This window comes from Argentina anserina, chromosome 7, assembly GCF_933775445.1.
Source record: "Argentina anserina chromosome 7, drPotAnse1.1, whole genome shotgun sequence".
In the NCBI taxonomy this organism is placed as follows: Eukaryota; Viridiplantae; Streptophyta; class Magnoliopsida; order Rosales; family Rosaceae; genus Argentina; species Argentina anserina.
This window is the reverse complement of record NC_065878.1, coordinates 19,297,678-19,318,877: the sequence shown is the minus strand read 5'-3', so window position 1 is coordinate 19,318,877 and position 21,200 is coordinate 19,297,678. Positions and strand designations below refer to the sequence as shown.

The following is a 21,200-nucleotide window of genomic DNA, read 5'->3' as shown; positions in this document are numbered from 1 at the left end:
GAATCTGTGGTACTAATTAACTTACCCTAATTTCTGGTGGAGAAGAAAAGCCCTTGAAACCTAACCTCAAAGCCTCAAACAACCAACTTATGGAGATTGATCAGTTGGCAGGCACTCTCCGTTTGCCACGTGGAAGCAAGCCAATCTTTATTCTATGGTGGTGAGCAACCGAGTAAGCTAATCCTCAGGATGTGAATTTCTGTACACTAGCTCTAACTTAACGACTATAAGTTCAAACCCAGTTCCTCATCAAAGACACACTCTCTGCTTTCTGCTTGCAGGCAACTGATTAGCTCCATCTCTGGTCCTCAGTTCATCAGAACCCTTTCCAATCCTCCTCCTATAATGGCCACCGCTGTCTCCACCGTCGGCGCTGTCAACAGAGCCCTGGTATCACGTCTTTCCGGCTCTTTTTTTCATACATGCCTTCACTTCTTTACTTTCATTAAGATATCTGATTGAAATGTTTAACATGTTAAGTATATAGTAATTCACACTTAATCCAACAATATATGAATAATCTAATATCGTGCATGTCTTGGACATATATGGTAAAATGATCTTGGATGTTATCTTGTCGCTAGTGAACATAATTATATTATTACCAACCAGCTAGTGATTATATACAGTTCACTCTTTTTTGAGTTCAAGGTTTAAATTCACGATTTCGTAATACCACATGCTTTAATTACGTAAATCGCAAGGAACGTAACATTACTCTGTATTGAATTAATAGAGGAAAGAATTAGACATGGGAATATATATGACGTTTCGGAGGTTAATTATCAAATTCTCAAGTTTGGTTTTACTTGTTTGAATTAAATCAGCTGAGCTTAAATGGCTCTAGCGGCAGTGGTTCAGTTCCCAGCTCAAGCTTTATGGGAAGCAGTTTGAAGAAAGTGAACTCAAGGTTCCTCAGCTCCAAGATCTCATCCGGGAGCTTCAAGATTGTAGCCGAGGCTCAAGAGATCGATGAAGAAACTCAGACCAACAAGGACAAATGGAAAGGCCTTGCCTATGACATCTCCGATGACCAACAAGACATCACCAGAGGAAAGGGTATGGTCGATTCCCTCTTCCAAGCTCCCATGGGCGACGGAACTCACTTGGCCATCATGAGTTCTTATGACTACGTTAGCACTGGACTTCGCACGTAAGTAAAGAAGTTAATTACTTGATTTCCGTACTGATTAACCGGCCACTAGTGCTACGAATCCGCGGCAACATTATTTACTCGATCAGTTTGAGCAAAACAGCTGATCAGTGTTTACATATGCATGATGCCTTGTTTCAGGTACAACATGGACAACATGAAGGATGGTTTCTACATTGCTCCTGCTTTCATGGACAAGCTTGTTGTTCACATCACTAAGAACTTCATGAGCTTGCCTAACATCAAGGTCTATATCATACTCAATAGTACTCAGAATTGTTCTACAACTGTATCTATATGGGTCGGTGATAATTAACTTGAAGCATATATATATATATATATGCTCACATCATCAATTTGTTTACATGCAGATTCCCCTTATCCTTGGTATTTGGGGAGGCAAGGGTCAGGGTAAATCTTTCCAGTGTGAGCTTGTGTTTGCTAAGATGGGAATCACGTGAGTTTAATTTCTTGCTTTTCATTGTTGCTATATATAAAGATATATAGAAACTTTGATTAGCTGCGCGCTTGAGATAGTATATGATCGACATAGATGTATTATGTTACTAGACTATCAATAAAGATTGTTAGTAAAGTAAGTTAAACTAATAAATTAATTAATAGCATAATAGACTTGCAAGAGAATTCCGCCTATGTCAATTCTATTTAACTAGTTTCTATATGCTGGTAATATTCTGTTTCTTAATAGCTAAATCTAGCTCTTGTTGATACTTTCAGCCCTATCATGATGAGTGCCGGAGAATTGGAAAGTGGAAACGCCGGAGAACCCGCAAAGTTGATCAGGCAAAGGTACCGTGAGGCATCCGATATCATCAGGAAGGGAAAAATGTGTTGTCTCTTCATCAACGATCTTGATGCAGGAGCTGGTCGTATGGGTGGAACCACCCAATACACAGTCAACAACCAGATGGTTAACGCCACCCTCATGAATATTGCTGATAACCCAACCAATGTCCAGCTCCCCGGCATGTACAACAAGGAGGACAACGAACGTGTCCCAATCATCGTCACTGGTAACGATTTCTCAACATTGTATGCTCCTCTCATCCGTGACGGGCGTATGGAGAAGTTCTACTGGGCTCCCACAAGGGAAGACCGTATTGGTGTCTGCATTGGTATCTTCAAAGCTGACAATATTGCCGACTCCGATGTTGTCAAGCTAGTTGACACTTTCCCCGGCCAATCCATCGGTAAGTTTCTGACTTTCTTGACCAAGTTGTTGAACATGTTACGTTGTCACACCATGCTCCATTAGTAGGTGAAGGATCACACTGTGATTGTTACATGTATACTTGTGTTGGATATTTGATCATGCGCCATGGTTTTGCAGATTTCTTTGGTGCCCTTAGGGCTAGAGTTTACGATGATGAAGTGAGGAAGTGGATCGCTGGTATTGGTGTGGACAGCATTGGGAAGAAGCTTGTGAACTCAAAGGATGGACCCCCGACTTTCGAGCAGCCCAAGATGACAATTGAGAAGCTCCTTGAGTACGGAAACATGCTTGTGCAAGAGCAAGAGAATGTAAAGAGAGTCCAATTGGCCGACCAGTACTTGAGCGAGGCTGCTCTTGGTGATGCTAACGCTGATGCCATTGATAGAGGAACTTTCTACGGTTAGGTCCTTTCAGAGGTTTGCATATGCCTTTGATCTAAAGAGCTAGAAGTTCATATTAATGAATCTACTCGATTCCGAAAATGTTTTACAGAGGCTGTGTGATTGTTTTGGTGCAGGGAAAGCAGCACAGCAAGTGCAAGTTCCGGTTCCTGAAGGTTGTACTGATCCAACAGCAAAAAACTTTGATCCAACTGCTAGGAGTGATGATGGAAGCTGCTTGTACACATTTTAATTTTTTTTAGTCCTTTTTTTTTCGGTAATTTGATGGAAGGAGAGAATTGAAAATGCCTTTTGTGTTCTAAGGATGTTTATAAACAATATTGTTGTTGTATCTTCCTTTTCTTGGATTGGCATCTTCTAAACTCTAAATTGTGTAGTAATGTGCACACTATCCAGTATATCAAGGTGATTTCCTCCTTCTCTACCCTCCAATTTCAATAGTTTGGTGACTTTTGTCCCTCATCTGTCTTGCACTTTTGCCCAGCAGTATCTAAAATGGGAGTCCAAATGCAGGCCTAGTGTTTTCTCTTTCTCTAAAATCGGTTCCCACGACACTAATTGCTTATTGTCTTTGCTCCAGACATTGAATTCCGCACATACTTCAAGTTGTGCTCAAGAACAGATATAACCTTAAGTGACTTTTTTTAGCAACTCTGGCATAAGTAGAAATAGCAAATGGCCTGATAAGACAGTATCGGACAAGTGAGGAAGGCATTGTTTCTAGTTTTAGAATTATAGGCATGCATGATTTGTGGTTTTTTTTTTTGTGTCTTAGGTGGTACATGTTATATATCAGTATCCAATAAGGCGCACATCATGCATATTCAAAATAGATTTACTTGATTCTGAAGAGAAATGGATGTGTCCGATCGAGTACGTATATACATACGTACGTAATGTATGATAAGCAAGTAGTAAAATAGTAAAAAACATAGACGATGAATTAATTTAGGGGTGTTAATTGAAAACCGAAAACCGAAAAAAAACCGAACCATAACCGAAAAAAACCGAAGAAAAAAAAAACCGCACCAAACCGCAAAAAAACCGCACCAAACCGAAAAATTTGGTGTGGTTTTGGTTTGGGACGTTTGGAAACCGAAACCGAACCGAAAAACCGAATATATATATATTATAAAAAAATTATATTATTTATAGATATTTTTAATATACATAATTAAATATGTTATCGATCGAGACCCAAACTTTATCAAAATTCGATGAATTTTTTACCATATCTGTATTTATATATGCTGATCACATCTGACGGTCGAAATTTCATAATTTGAATTTTAGATATTGGAACCACAACATGTCTACTAATGTGGTATAACTTGTTTAGTGGTCTTTTTGCAAATGTATGCTGTTGTGAAGCAACTATATCTTATAAATAGAATTTTGCAAATTTGTCCGCATGATGCGTTACGTATAGTGAAATATGGTTATAGTAAAAAAATCACATATTTTCGATAACGTTTGTGTCCCGATCGAGGCGGTCAACCCTTTTTACGCTTATTATCCCCTATAGGTAGCCTTATCCCTGGAACGTAAAACTTTTGAAAATTTTACACGAGCTGCTACATCACATATATGTGAGAGTGTGTGCATGAAAAAATCCACCAAAACTAGTCAAGAAGGAGGGGGTAAGAACAAATTCACTTAATTAGATGAAATTAAGTTAATGTTGACCACATCGATCGAGACCCAAACTTTATCAAAATTCGGTGAATTTTTTACCATATCTGTATTTATATATGCTGATCACATCCGACGGTCGAAATTTCATAATTTGAATTTTAGATATTGGAACCACAACATGTCTACTAATGTGGTATAACTTGTTTAGTGGTCTTATTGCAAATGTATGCAGTTGTGAAGCAACTATATCTTATAAATAGAATTTTGCAAATATGTCCGCATGATGCATTACGTATAGTGAAATATGGTTATGGTAAAAAAATCACATATTTTCGATAACGTTTGTGTCCCGATCGAGGCGGTCAACCCTTTTTACGCTTATTATCACCTATGGGTGGCCTTATCCATAGAACGTAAAATTTTCGAAAATTTTACACTAGCTGCTACATCACATATATGTGAGAGTGTGTGCATGAAAAAATCCACCAAAACTAGTCAAGAAGGAGGGGGTAAGAACAAATTCACTTAATTAGATGAAATTAAGTTAATGTTGACCACATCGATCGAGACCCAAATATTATCAACATTAGATGAATTTTTTACCATATCCTTATTTAAATATGCTGATCACATCTGACGGTCAAAATTTAATATTTTGAATTTTAGACATTGGAACCACAACATGCCTACTAATGTGGTACAACTTGTTTAGTGGCTTTTTACAAATGTATGCATTTGTGAAACAACTATATATTATAAATAGAATTTTGCAAATATGTCCGCATGATGCGTTACGTATTGTGAAATATGGTTATGGTAAAAAAATCACATATTTTCGATAACGTTTGTGTCCCGATCGAGGCGGTCAACCCTTTATACGCTTATTATCCCCTATGGGTAGCCTTATCCCTAGAACGTAAAATTTTTGAACATTTTACACGAGCTGCTACATCACATATATGTGAGAGTGTGTGCATGAAAAAATCCACCAAAACTAGTCAAGAAGGAGGGGGTAAGAACAAATTCACTTAATTAGATGAAATTAAGTTAATGTTGACCACATCGATCGAGACCTAAATATTATCAACATTAGATGAATTTTTTACCATATCCTTATTTAAATATGCTGATCACATCTGACGGTCAAAATTTAATATTTTGAATTTTAGATATTGGAACGACAACATGCCTACTAATGTGGTATAACTTGTTTAGTGACTTTTTGCAATTGTATGCATTTGTGAAGTAACTATATCTTGTAAATAGAATTTTGCAAATCTGTCCGCATGTTCTTTTTATTTCGTTAAGAATCAAGTAGGTAGACAAGGAAAGAAACTCAGATTTTCTTTACAAAATAACCGAAAGAAAAACCGATATAAACCAGAGAAAAACCAAACCGAACCAAACCGAACACAATTGGTTTTTTTTTAAAAAAAGTGAAAAACCAAACCGAATTAAACCGAATAAATAAAACGGTTTGGTGTTCGGTATCACCTATAAACTGAACCATTCAAACCGATTAACACCCCTAAATTAATTCATGCTGACTGACAGCGATGCTGACGTCATTGTTATCATGTATTGGGGATGAGTGTAGTAGTACTAGTTATTGTTGCATTTTAAGATTTTAGATGTAGGCCGGGTTCCACCCATACATTAGTGAGTCATCAGTTTTTTTATCACATTTTCTAGTTTAATTGAGTTGGAGACCCATTCTTTCTATTTTTATACTTTATTGCCCTAGCGTTTTGCAAGCTACATAATTAGGTTTGTCCCTCAATTAATGAATTTATTCATTTCTCACAATTAAAAAAATAGTTCATATGTTAGAGAATGTTATATACAGATGAGGTTTAGTGTACGCGTGATATAAAATACGTGATTTTCCAAATTAGACAATATCGTAGGACAAGAAAAGAGGTTCGGTCCCCTTTCTTTGATTTCATTTTTGTTTTTCTAAGAGATTTTATTTATAACTCGCTAAAGCGTCAACCACTTTATTACATTCAAGATAAATGTAAGTGCAAATGTGTATGCATGTATATGTTGAGCTAGGCTAGAACAAGAACACTGTATCCAGCGCCTGTGGATGGACATAGACCTGCCCTAGATAAAGACTCACTCAAATTAAGCCTAATCATGCTTTTTGAAGTGATCGATACTAATTATAAGCTAGGCATTTACGTATATATAAAGTCCACCCAATATCAAAGAGAAGTCATGTTGACGTGGGAAAACCCTACGTGGAGATGATGGATAGAACTGGAGAAATTTTGGCAAAATTTTAATAACAATATATGAAATATTGCTCACTGATAATTAAGGGTACTTAACTTTTGAAACTATCACAATAGTACATGAAGTTGAAAACTATATGCATTATCAACATATTCGGTTATCTTCTCCGTTAGTATCTATATTTTATGTCATATTTTGAAAGGCAAGCTCGTATCCTCACTAATGATTGCGGAAAAAAAAGTACAAGATCGTTTCTATGTTTTGGTTAGTTTGGAAGATTAAGGAAGATCACCAATTCAATTCTCGGCGAGAGTATAAACTATCTTGGGTCCTTGGGAATTCGGTAGCATCCAATAAGAGCCTCCCACATATTTTGGTAACTGTTGTTGTAATCCAATCCTAAGAAATGTCATCGATGGACTTGAGAAGCATGGAAGAATAATAAGAGGGGAGGAATTACAGACCTGCACTACCACCGCTACAAGTCTATTACCCACATACAATATTGAAGGGATTCTTCGAGCTTCCAAAGCACATATCAGCATATGGATGATCACACCTCCATACTAGTCATTCCTACCAATCAGTAGCTTACCCAATCATCCAATTCCAATTCGTATATCATTATAGACAACATCCTTATTTACTTCCAATTTTACTATATATTTGTATCTCTTCCTATCCTACTCCACATTCCCAATCTATAAAGCAAAAAAAAAAACACAACAATATAAAGTGAAGAGATAGATCAAAGATTACAAAGTAAGATCATCAAACCAAATCGAAGACATAGAGTAGGATTCTACTTGATCTCCACGAGGACATGAAGAAAAACTAGAGAGGCTGAGGCGAGGGGAGTCACTGAGTCAACGTTGGTGAGACGACAACCTTGTGATGAAGATGGAGAAGAAACAAGCAGACGTGGTTGGTATAGAAACTGTGGGTGAGGCCAAAATTTCAAAGATATCTTGGGTCGTGTGTCGGAGGAGATGGTCGGGGGCTTGAGGCTTAACTTGGTCCGAGCAGCGACAATAGATGGTGGAGGAGATGAAATGATGAGTTAAGAGTGCGGGAAATACATTTCTACCCTTCATCTGGCATACTCCGTAAACAAGAGTTAACGACAATGTATCTAAGTTAAGTCAGATTCGTGAGTTCGTGCACCATTTTGATAGTATTGAAAGTTGAGTAATCTTAATACTCAATGGGCAATACTTCATGTACTATCCTTAATATTTTTCCTATTGGAGTTTTTCTATTTTCTATTTAGTTCAAACATACGAATGTAGTCGTATAGACATATTCTGATATATTTTCAATTAAAGTGCACCACTTAATTTGGCTGTAATATATCAATTTCATTTCAGGTATTCACAAAAAACGTGTGATTTAGCTAATTTTTTCTCCAAACCATTATGGATGGCATCCAGAATTGAATTAGTTTAAGCACTGAATCATTAGCAAACGTATCAAGTCGAGAGACACTTGATATATGTAAGTAACTAGGTATGTTATATGTATCATCTCCCAATATAGTATTCTTGTATGTACCATCAGGAAACGAGTACCTTAGGAGAAACGAGTCAAGAACATTTTGATTAATTGACTAATTGAGGAATTGAGGTGGCCGTCAGGTCACAGTAGTAGACTTCACAATAATACTGATTATTCTGCATTATTGGTGACATATGTATGATGACGTACCACGTACTCTCAAACATATTTAACAATTAAAAATAATAAAACACATGTAATTCACCGCAATAAAGATTTTCAACCGAAATTCATAGTTTCATACCTAGATGAACGTTTTTTCAATTTTGCAGTAAGATCTTTTTGTATTCTAGCATCAAATTACAAACTCAATAAGAACAACCAGTTTGTTATCCGTCGAACTTCAACCTTCCACTTACAAAAGAGAAATCATAAAAATGATATTTGGTGTAAAATCTACGAACTCTAACCTTTCGTCATCCAATAATTAAAATTGAATAAAATAAAATAAACTAATACTTTTCATTGAAATAAATGGTTGCGTAATAAGTAAAAGTGTGAAACACGTACTGCAAACACTACCTATTCTCCTTTACTAGACATTAGGCTATAGAGACCCAAGCAAGTCAAGCCCACAGCTACTGAAAGCCCAAAATACCAAGCTCCAACCATGGAACCCCGCACACCCATCAAAGATCGAAGAGAGACATTTAGAAGCAAGATTCAGTTACCAGCTGCGGATCACTGCATTTACTGATCAAATCAACTAATCTAACTTAGTCCTTGCTTCTCCTTTACTAGTTCGAGCGGACACATGGCCATAAACCCAAACCAGTCAAGGCCACAACTACTAAAAGCCCAAGACACCAGGCTCCAAACATGATGAACCCGACACCCCCATCGTAGGAATCTGTTACCAGCTATGAAACACTTCAAACACTAACCAAATTAACCTACCTAACTTAGTCCTTCTCCTTTACTAGTTCGGCTTGACATTGGGCCATAAAGACCCAAGCCAGCCAGGGCCACAATTACTGCAAGCCCAAGACACCAAGCTCCACACATGATGAACCCCGGCATGCCCATCTAAGATCGAGGCCTAGAAATCAAGCCCATAGTCACCAATTAGTATTCACACCTGCCATAGTCAGGAGTTTCATTCATGTTGTTAACCAACTTTCGACATCACTGTTCCCAACCCAACACAACCATTGACATCTCTATTGAAATAGTAATCGTTAAAGTATCAAATTTCATGAAAATAATGAATGCAAAAAATCTGTCAAATTTAAAATAATCATGCTTATAAGTTTAAATTTTAATTTTAAATGCCTTAAATACCTCCATTTTTGTTGAAATTTTACATAAGTGATGTACATATTAGAATCTAAATGTTGAACAGTAGAGATGTTAAAATGTGATCGAGAAGTTAATAAAGTGATTTATCATTTTAAAATACCAAAAAAACATCCCCACTTTGGATACACGTATAACATTGATTAACTTTTCACAACAACTCACTGAGCTACCTTATAGACCGACCACCCGGGCCTAATGAAAACATCGTGGATCACCACCAGGATGAACCCCAAGTAGTTCTGCACTTCTGCCACTGACATGCATGTTTGCTTAACCAATGGATAGAGTTCCATGGCTGCCGATTTGTTCATTAGTCTGTCTTCTTTACGACGTACGTTTTTATCTGATCGATTTTCATGGATTGTGTTTGGAATTTATCACGATTCACGATAGTTGATTATTTTCTTCCATCTTTTTTTTTGTGAGTGGTGATTTTCTCTTTTATATTCTAAATTATGCGAGCATGAAAATTATCCCGAATCAACACTACTAGTAAAAAAAGGCTCTCACATTGATTTTAATCAGTGAAAATAGAAGGTATTTCACACGGATATAAGTGTAGAAAATCTATTAGCTACAGTGCGCATAAAAAATGTCTATCGGTGTACTTTGGAGAGGGGGCTAATGCTCTTCTCACACAGATTATAATGCATGTGTGGATTGTTGGTGTAGACCCCAGAGAATATCCACAATCATGATTAATTTATGAAATTTTAGACAGTGTGAAATAACTTTCTAGTCCACACATAATTCTATTTGCAATTCATAAATTTTATTTCCAATTATTTTTGATTATGCAAATGTATTTACATTTAAATTGTTGGTTTGTCATGAATTAAATACATTTGACCCATTTGAATTACTTTCACCAAAACACATCTTCGTCCATATTTGAAAATTGGAATATAAGCTGCAGTTATCTCCATATATCAAGCATTGCCATAATTACCAATCATTTGCATATAAATTCTTCATTTGATGAGATTTCAACTCTTCATTCAGCAATGAATCTTTGTTTCCTCTCTCAAGAGATTTAACTCTTCATTTCAGTAACTAATCCAACAAAAAAACAATTAGTAAAGATTTTTTTAAAAAAAATTCACCTATGAACTCAAAAACTGCAGACCTGTGTACTGATTCAAGAATTGGAAGATCTCGGGCTTGAAGACATGGACAAGACGGCTCCAGACGACGATTTGTGAAAGAGATAAAAATTAGAGGGAAGAGGATCGGAGAGCACTTTTCATACTGAAGGGGCAAATATGCTATTGTAAACAGATCTGGTGTGGTTCATGAACTCACCAATCTTGAACAATCCAAAGTACATGCATCACTATCCAGTAGTACTTTAATGAAATTGAGAAAGGAAGAACATAGAAAAAAAAATACCCAACTTATATATCCATACGACAAATCCCCGAGGTTGTTGTTTGGACTCTTGAAAGAGGAAACCAGATTGAGATCTGAAGACAGGTGTGTCATTGAAGATCAAAGACTCGGAGAGGAGAGTCCATTATTCAAGAGATAAAAAAAAGGAAAGATTCTCTCAAAACAAAAGGAGATAAGAAAAAAATTCATAAGAAGTTCAACTACATAATAGTTTATTCTTACAAGTTAGAAATATATTCAGATAGATTCCAATTCATACAGTTTACAGTAGCATTTGCATAATTAATTAACACGAACGTTTGTGTAGAATGAAGTAGACACTTTAATTTGTGTTCAACTATTTCATTATATGCACACAAAAGCGTGTATGCGAGGTTTACACAAAATTACCATGATAATTGTGTTAGCATTCACACTGATATCTATAGCTCTTGTTTTCATTACACACGGAGAAATGTGTGTTATATCATGCACTGACAATAGTGACCATAATATAGATATAACACACGAAAATTTGTGTGTATTTTTATAAACAGTGAGTTTGGTGGTTGATGTAAATTATATAATATGGTGAGCCTACATTAATTTATCTCACACGGTTAATTGTATAAATTAATTTTTGTTATTGATTTATAGTAGTCAGTGCGAGTAAAATCAGTGTGAAAACTTTTTTTGCTAGTAGTGCAATTTCTACATGTATGGTGAACAAAGAATGTAATGATAAACAAACAAGCAAGCAAAAAACAAATTTAGAAGAGCAAACAATTTTATTCGGTTGCCTTTCATTTCAAAAAAAATAAATACATAGTTGGCATTGCATTCTAAGTGTGGTCGGCATTGTAACCCTTTTAGGATAAGGATTGGTAATTCTACCCTAGTCAGATAATGATTCCCCTGCAGTCTGGATTGGTCATCTACTATATAAACCACCCATCTCCTAGTATAGATTACGCACCGACCATCTTTGCCAAACCCTTTTACTCGATTTGTGGCGAAAAGTTTGGATTTACGTATATATTGGATGACACAAACAAATTCATCAGATTGCTGTCAACAACCACGAAGGAACCCGTTGTTATTCGCAGAGCCAAAGAGTTTCTTCAACTATTAGCAGTCAACATGCCTGTGTAATTTGCAGCTGCATTATTCACTGGGCAGCTATCATCTTGTATCATCAACCGCTTGATGGCAGTATGTCACTGGCAAAGGGATCAAAAGCAGTCAAGAAAGTCAGGGATATTGCGATAGGCTGCTTGGTTTTCAATGAGTCTCCTGCAGCAAAGATCAGGAGAGCCAAGAGGAAACTGGCGAGGAAAAAGAAGATTCAGGCTCGGCGCCGCCAACTTTATGAGGAGGAGCAGCAGTACTCGAGTGTTTACAATTCGCTTTCAGTTAATCTTGATTCTAAACTAAAGTTGTTTTAAAATATGGTTAGTCTGTTTTGAATATTATGATATGGTTCCGCAATTCATGACCAACTTCATTTGGCGAATTTGGCAGTTCAATTCTGTCGTTGTAATTCTTTTCTAGCGTTTTTTTTTTTCGACAAGCAATTCTTTTCTAGGGTTGTAATTATTTGAATGTACATAATGTATGAACTGAGCCACTGACAGAGGAGATGCGCGTCGTTGGTCTCAGTCAGTAAAATCCTTTACGAACAAAAAATATTTATAAGTTACATATATATAGTTGCATAATATTTTCTTTGAAATGATAACCTAGAATGAGATTCTTTTTAAGAGAAAATTAATTCAAGCAGACATTACAAGTTGTCTTCATTGTAAATGCGCACATATAAAACCATATAAACCAAGCATCATGTTAAACTCATATTAAACTCCTACTATCAGTCGCCTATAGACCTTCATTAGAGTACAACAAAATAGTACCCAGATTGAAATAAGAGAAGTTCATCAGCTAATATTAATCGTAGCAGGTATCCTTTTGCCGTAGAGCACTAGATTCGATGGGAAAGCCCTTAGATTACTAGAAAAGGGATAATTAAGACCGAGTAGGCTCCATGCCTCCATCCCACATAGAACCCAATCAGCCCCAAAGAAGGACCCGATCCAGGCCCAAACAAAGTACAGTATCATGACCATACCGACGTGATATTGGAATTTGGTGTCGCACCACCGCATCTCCACCTCGCCGCCACCGCCACCTAAAGTCTTCTGATCTCGTCGTCCCGATGCATGTAAAGGGTTGGTTGTTTCCCAGAACACGCACACCAAGTTCCCGTCGTCCAATCTTAGTTTGCTAATAAAGAAAATTTTGAAAATCCAGTCTAGTCATCTTATGATCTTAACCCAAAATTCTAATCCATCTTCATCCAAGATTTTTTAAAATAAATAAATAAAAAATAAACAACAACTTTTCATTGAAATAAATGGCTGCATAGTAATTAAAAGTTTTCATGCGCATTGATTAGTGATAACATAAACTAAGCCAGGTGCATTGAATATCATTCGAGATGGATAATGCTTCATCATAAAGTCAAACACTTCAAAATTAGTCTTTATGCGAATCAAAACGTGCTTGGTTCAAATTATTTTGTTCTTGTTTCTAACGTGTTCGATTTATTTAATTTAGAGTGGACCAGAGCAAGTGAGCAAATAACATTTTCTGTCCAATAGTTCGACAACGACAAATCTTACCAGCAATTCACTAGGTATGATCAAGACTCAAGAGTTCAAGAAGATCGTGAATGGCCACAAAAAAGAAGAGAAACAATTAGTGCACAATCATGTGCCTGATATACACACACATTATTCTAGGGCGTGGTTGTGTACATTGTCTTGGTGTAGCTTATTGTCTCATTTTTTTTTATACTAAGGGGGGGTGTATTCAATCAAGAGTCTGTGGGATTGTGTTGTATTTCAAGAATCCTTTAAAATCGGCAGGTATTCAATCACGATTTTAAAAATTCCTTTCAAATCTTGAAGTATTCAATTATGATTTATAAAAATCATACGAAACCGGGTGGTATTCGAAACTCCACCGATTTTGAATGATTTATGAGAGGATTGATTTTAAGGGATTCTAAAGGGCTTGGTATAAATACCAAACCCTATCAGAAATCACCCCCTAAGTGGTCTGATTTCTCTCTCTCTCTCTCTCTCTCTCTCTCTCTCTCTCTGTGTGAATGGGGAAGAACACGAACTGACTTGCATTGGAATCTCTCAGCTGTTCAAAAGGTATGTATCAAATTAGGGTCATCAATGTTCTATTGATCTTTGTTATCGAATCTTGTTAGCTTTCCAGACCATTTTAGATCAAGTCTGTATAGATCCATCCCTTATAGATCCATCCCTTATAATCGATCAATCCCTCTATTGAATTTTTGGGGAGGGACCTGTCCAGATTAGGACATAAATTACATTAAACCCAAACGAAGCTTTGAGAAGTTCGTATCTCTCTCTCTCTCTCTCTCTCTCTCTCTCGTCCATTATTCTCCCAACAAGAAACCAACGTCAACCTTCTTCATCTTCTTGGTCAATTCCTATCGCTTCACGTTAATTAAAATTTCACCCATTTCTGTCTTTGACCTAATCCCGCGTTTTCGATCTTACCCAATTCCCAACACCCCCCAAATTCAACATTTGGGTCCAAAGCTCTCACCTTTATTCCTTTCCTTTGTGCCCAGGTATTCGTTTTGTTTGATTTTGTTGTTGATTTGTGCTTTCTGCTTCTATTTTGGGTCTGATTGAAGCCTTTGTTGTGTTGCAGGGTTTCGATTTTGCGTGGATTATAGCTCAAATTTGGGAGAGGGATCGTAAATATTGAAACTTTTTTTGTGAGGGAATCAGGTAGTTATTCGTTGTTTGATTAAGCTTATTGTTAATGTGATTGGTGATTGCTTTTATTGATTAGCTTTTGTTTGATCAAATGTCTTAAGACTTGTTGTGGTCCTAGGCATTGGGTTATGTGTGTTTTGGCCTGTCTGGACTTATTTAGGTTTTGATCTTCATATATAGAATGGGACTTGTTTTGCTGTCAGCTTAGTGATTTGGTTTTGTTTCGAGAAGGCCGAGCTTCGGTGTTTAAAGGGATATAAGTTCTAGGAGGGATATAAGTTAAAGGGATATACGTTTCGTAAATAGGGTACAGCTGTTTGATTCAAACTCATCCCAGTTGTTTGATTCAAAACTTATGAAAAAGGGTGTTTGATTCACCCAAATCCGATTTATAATGCAAGGAAAGCTTCTGGATCTTGTTGTTTTAGGACGCCATGATATGTTTACTGGTGACTCAAAGATGAGGAGCATTGCTAATAGCAATGAGCCTCAGTATCTAGAGCAGCACAATGGAGAAACTTCCGACTCTAATTAGTTACTGTAGTTTTCTTTTTCAATCTGCAAACCTGATAAACTTAAAGGTGTTATTAGCCAGAGCTGTTTTGATTTGATTTTCTACCTTCAATGTCAATCTTTTGCCTTAAGTTGACTGCAAAATTGATGCAATTCAGACATTCAGTTATATGGTTCCAGGAAATGTTAGGACTTGTGCATAAAGGTTTGATTTTATGCCTGGAATGTTACTCTTTTGCTGATATATAAATGCAACTGATTATATGATTTTTCCCAGACAATTTTATCGCTCACATTTTACAACTAGTCAAAACTTCAACAAAACTTTGAAGGCCTTGAACACTATAGCACCACGTATGATGATCAAACCGTGATTTGTAGTGCCATCTAAAATAAGGGGAAGCACACGATTTTGGCCTTACTTTAATGTACACAAATATCTAAAGTATGTTAAATGAAATACTTTGTTTGCTTAATTTTTTTTCTTATTTTGTAATTTATGTAAAAGTTTTACTAATAATTTATTTTATTGTTTAAGGATTGTATTGGCGCGATTGATGGCACTCAAATTCCAGCCATGGTAAAAGGTCGTGAAGTTAGTAGCTACCGTAACCGCCATGGAATTCAATCTCAAAATGTACTGGCAGCATGCAACTTTGATTTGGAGTTCATATATGTGCTAAGCGGATGGGAAGGGTCGGCGCATGATTCAAAGTTGTTAAATGATGCTTTATCAAGGAGAAATGGACTTGAGGTTCCTCAAGGTAATTCATTGTTATATAAATAATCATGTTTGATATTTCTTTTGTCATTTTTTTCGAAAATCTTGTGAGTATATGTTATCCTTATGCTAACAAATATGTTGTATATTACTAGGAAAATATTTTCTTGTAGATTGTGGGTTTGCTAATCGACGTCAATTTTTAGCTCCATTACGAGGTGTTCGATATCATCTCAAAGACTTTGGTGGTCAAGGTCGACATCCCCGAAATGCAAGTGAGTTGTTTAATCTTCGTCACGCATCATTAAGGAATGTGGTTGAGAGGATTTTCGGTATATTTAAATCACGGTTCACAATTTTCAAAACCGCACCTCCATTCCCATTTCAAACACAAGCAGAGTTGGTGTTAGCTTGTGCCGGTCTTCACAACTTTCTTCGTAAAGAATGTCGTTCCGATGAATTTCCTCATGAAGTAGAAGATGATGAAGAACTTGATATGGAAGACGAGAATCTTGAACTACTTTCTCAAAGTCAACTACAACAAAGAGCAGAGGCTAATGCTTGGAGACTTAATATTGCTGAAGCTATGTGGGAAGATAGACCACATAATGGTGATAATGAAAGTCAAGAAGATAACAATGATATTGAAGGAAATGAGAATGAAAATAATGAGGACAATGCGAATGAGAGGGATCATGAAGACTATGATGACAATGAGGTCGGAATGGATGAGTATGTAGCCTCTTGATGTACTTTTCTGATTGTCTTTGCAATTTTCACTATGTAATATTTGGTTGTTTTTATATTTTTATTACTTTGTAAAAGACATTATTATTTTGTAATTTGTTAAAAAAGAAAACCAACTTATTAATTCTCCATGTTCTCTATTTTATTATTTAATATTAATATAAAAATCATACATGCATTTGTGATATCCAAGCAAATCGACACAAATCTGATAAATACAATACAATGAAATCTGACTGAGAATCTATGTGGAGTTGAAATAATCTATGGATTTTCAGAATCCATTGATTATAATAAATCAATCAGAATCATTTAAAATCAGAGTTGAATACACCCCCTAAAGCTTATTGTATCATTGCATGGGATGCATTGCAAATCATTCATATGTAAATAATATTAAGGTGGTCTCTTATAAATGTCGAGATATTATGACAAACATAGAGCAACAGAGCGGCGGTAACATTATGAAAGGTGGATAGTAAATATAGAAATGAAGTTCTTGATGTAATCGCGTAAACGTGTTCTGTTTGACATAATAAGCTTGTGACCAATGACTTACAAGCGTTACACAAAACGCATGCATCTGAATCTTTGAAAATTTTGTATACATGACCGCTCCGTAAACTAATAGGCTTCAAATCTTAACCATCTATGCGTGAGTTTACCAATGCATTGTATCAATGAATGTTATATTTTCGGAATAATGTCCACACTTCTTTGTGTACTATAAAGTATAAACCAGGAGCTAGGGTGAGCAGAAAATATATACCCTCCTATAGTTCTATAGGGCTGGAAGCCTGTATCTAAGAGGCAATTATGACTGGAGAGAAGGTTCAGATGATACAGAATTTAGATTTACCAGTTAATATTTTCTGAACAAGGAGTTATGCATCTCCTGATTGGGTGGTGTTATTGACACACCTCAAATTACTAATAATACAGTCATATTAATATTTTATTACTTTATTTTAATCTCATTTGCAAATAACGTAAATTGCCCTTTTCATTTGTTTTCTTTTCCTATCTTTCCTTTCTCCCATCATCCCCAAATCCCAGACTAAAAGAAGTAGTTTTATTCACACACCATCATTAATTCATGCCCTTTTTCAGTTCTGCCTGGCTTTCACCTCTCTTCATCCATCTTCATTGAGTCTGGTCGTCTGGGTATTTCTCTTTGAAGTCTAGCTTAGGTTTTTCTCATTCCAGCACAAATATTGTCGATCTCATCATCTACCAAAACTTTCTCCAATCTTCTTCAACACCAGAACGTCAAATCTCAACACCAAAAAATACTATAAATCTACTTCTACCCATTTCTTTCTTCCATCTTTTCCAATTACTGATTCAAAAGCTCAAAGCCTCATCGACATACAAAATAAATACTCAAAGAATATAAAGCCAAGATATCTGCATAACCATGAGGATTGACAAGGGATTTGAGATGTGAATTGGGGCCTTGACCAACTCCACTATCACAGTCACACACAATCAGTAGGGGCAGATGCAAGTCAGCATTAATCCGACGATCGAGATGATTATGCAGACGACGGAGAGGAGGAGGGAGAGAAAAGCAAAGGGGAGGCCGAGTAGAAACCCCAAAGGCTTGCAGTCACTTTCTGAAGAACACATTTTTGTTTTTCTGTCTCACTTTGGTTCTTGGATTCACTTCGATCGGCAGAGAGCGATAAAGAGATAAAAGGAGAACATATTCGAGAGAAGATAGTGGACTGAATGAAGGTGATGGGTCTTCCCAGACAAATGCAAAGGTAGTTTAAGTGATTAGCAAATGGAATCAAAATAAAGTAAAAAAAATTAATAGAAGTGTGTTATTAGTAATTTAGGGTGTGCCAATAACAATAGCACCTTTCTGATTTAGCACAGACAAAACATGTGTGAAAATGAAATGTTCTGGTGAGTCATTGTGAGTCTGTGACTTCAGAGAAAAAACCAAAACTAGTGGTTGGAGGTTACCTCACACTCTGCCCCTCAGGCCCTCACTACTCTTGTACCCAGCAGTACAGTAGTTAATGCCTTCAATCATAATCCTCAATCAAATACCAGATATTCCCTCTGCCACAAGCCCACAACCTTCTCTGATCTTCTCTCTTCCACCAACCAAAACCAAAGCACCAAAAAGAATAAGTGGAACAACAAAGAACACAACCATTTCAATCCAAACCCACCACCATTCTCTCACTTTCTTCACAAACCAACGCCACCCCATCTCCTGTCTCCTCCATTATGGCTCAAAGATTCATCCTTTACTGGCTTCTGCTCCTCTTCCTCACAAACCCTTCAACCTCCGACGACCTCGAGCTCATCTACAACGGCTTTCACGGCGGCAGCAGCAACATGACCCTTAACGGCGTCGCAGAGATTGAACCCAACGGAATGTTGAAGCTCACAAACCAGACTCTCCGTGTCCTCGGCCACGCCTTCTACTCCTCCCCAGTCAGATTCCGCAGCTCCACAACTCGTAAAGCCTTCTCCTTCTCAACTGCTTTTGCCTTATCTATTCACCCGGAGTACCCAAAACTCGGCGGCCACGGCCTCGCCTTCGTCATCTCACCGTCCAAAGAGCTACCGGGATCTCTTCCCAGCCAGTACCTCGGGATTCTCAACTCCACAGTCGTCGGAAACTTCTCCAACCACATCTTCGCAGTTGAGTTCGACACAGTTCGAGACTTTGAGTTCGGTGATATTAATGACAACCATGTTGGGATCGACATAAACAGCTTGGCTTCTAATGCTTCCACTGCAGCTGCGTATTACGGTGGTCGGAACTCGACGAAGAAAGACCTCAATCTGAAAAGTGGGGATGTGATCCAAGCTTGGGTGAGTTATGATGCAGACAAGAACCAAGTGACTGTTAAGCTTTCACCTACTTCTGTACAACCTAGTACTTCGATCTTGACGCTCGATGTAGATCTGTCTCCGATTTTTCAGGATTATATGTATGTTGGGTTCTCAGCTTCAACTGGGTTGTTGGCTAGTTCTCACTATATATTGGGATGGAGTTTCAAGATGAATGGAGATGCACAGTCTCTGTATTTGGAGACTCTGCCCAAGTTTCCGAAGCCAAAAAAGTCGCACAAAGTTCTGATAATTGGTTTTTCAGTTGCTGCTGCTTTGGTGTTTGTGTTTGGTTGTGGTGTTTTGGGTTTCTATATGGTTAGGAAGATCAAGAACCGTGATGTGATTGAAGCTTGGGAGCTTGATATTGGTCCTCATAGGTTTCCATACAGGGAGCTGAAGAAGGCCACAAGGCATTTTAGGGAAAAAGAGGTGATCGGTTTTGGTGGATTTGGGAAAGTCTACAAAGGGACTTTGCCGAATTCGGATACACAAGTTGCGGTGAAGCGTATATCTCATGATTCGAGGCAGGGTTTGCAAGAGTTTGTGTCTGAGATTGCGAGTATTGGCAGGCTTCGCCATAGGAATTTGGTTCAGTTGTTGGGGTGGTGTAGAAGAAGAGGAGATTTGCTGCTTGTGTATGACTTCATGCCTAATGGGAGCTTGGACAAGTACTTGTTTGAGAATCCCAGAGCGATTTTGAGCTGGGAGCAGAGGTTTAAGATTGTCAAGGGTGTGGCTTCAGGGCTGTTGTACCTGCATGAAGGGTGGGAGCAAACTGTGATTCATAGAGATATTAAGGCTGGGAATGTGTTGCTTGATGCTGAGATGAATGGGAGGCTTGGTGACTTTGGCCTTGCGAAGCTGTATGAGCATGGTTCAAACCCAACAACTACTAGAGTGGTTGGCACATTGGGGTACCTTGCACCTGAGCTCACCAGAACTGGTAAACCAACTCCAAGTTCTGATGTGTTTGCTCTTGGTGCTCTTTTGCTTGAGGTGGTGTGTGGGAGAAGGCCCATTGAGCCGAAAGCGCTGCCTGAGGAGCTCATTTTGGTCGATTGGGTTTGGGATAAGTGGAGAGCTGGTTCCATTCTTGATGTTGTGGATCCTAAATTGGAGGGTGAGTTTGATGAGTATGAGGTGGCTGTGGTGCTCAAGTTAGGCATAATGTGTTCCAACAATGTGCCCGAGGCAAGGCCAATAATGAGGCAGGTAGTGAGGTACTTGGAAGGCGAGGTGGCGCTGCCGGACGCAGTGTCATCTCCGGGGGCTTATGAAAGTTCAAAAGGCGGCGGTAATGGTAGTACTGGTGGTGAGTTTGAGGATTATGTGCATTCCTTTTCGTATCCTCCATCATCATATTTTGATAAGGCAAGTACTTGGTCGTGTGATGAAGGGGACGTAGATTTTGAAGCTGGTTCAAGCTCATCACCTCCCTCAGAACCTGGTAAAGCTGGTGGTAACTGCCCAAGATAGTGTCAAATTTCTCTGTTTTTTTTTTCTTTCTTTTATGGATCAATATTTCTTGTTGAGTCATTATAGAGCTATCCTAGATTGATGTAATATTGATCATTGTCCCACCCCTTTGGGGGTTGTAAATTATCTGTTACATGATGTTCCTCTAATCTTTATAGAAAGCTGCTGCTTCTTCATCTGTAATGTA

The 21,200-nt window shown here is 37.5% G+C and overlaps 2 protein-coding genes and 1 pseudogene across 3 annotated transcripts; all 3 read left to right on the top strand.

Moving 5' to 3' along the window:
* The first annotated feature begins 224 nt into the window (after positions 1 to 224).
* LOC126802782 (ribulose bisphosphate carboxylase/oxygenase activase, chloroplastic) lies at positions 225 to 3,187 on the top strand. Of its 2 annotated transcripts, none has more exons than XM_050530487.1 (7): positions 225 to 390; positions 828 to 1,153; positions 1,295 to 1,400; positions 1,525 to 1,610; positions 1,892 to 2,364; positions 2,505 to 2,786; positions 2,905 to 3,187. In XM_050530487.1, exons 1-7 carry the CDS (start codon positions 346 to 348, stop codon positions 3,018 to 3,020), a joined length of 1,434 nt encoding a protein of 477 aa, XP_050386444.1. In that variant the 5' UTR covers positions 225 to 345; the 3' UTR covers positions 3,021 to 3,187. The 2 variants fall into 2 exon arrangements, with proteins under 2 accessions (XP_050386444.1, XP_050386445.1); XM_050530488.1 differs by having other exon boundaries at positions 2,505 to 2,803.
* A 12,385-nt stretch (positions 3,188 to 15,572) lies between these two features.
* LOC126802785 (chromatin-remodeling ATPase INO80-like) lies at positions 15,573 to 16,809 on the top strand (annotated as a pseudogene).
* Positions 16,810 to 18,693: 1,884 nt separating this feature from the next.
* Positions 18,694 to 21,200, top strand: LOC126802781 (L-type lectin-domain containing receptor kinase S.4). The gene has a single exon (XM_050530486.1). The coding sequence runs from the start codon at positions 18,923 to 18,925 to the stop codon at positions 21,011 to 21,013; it is 2,091 nt and encodes a 696-aa protein (XP_050386443.1). The 5' UTR covers positions 18,694 to 18,922; the 3' UTR covers positions 21,014 to 21,200.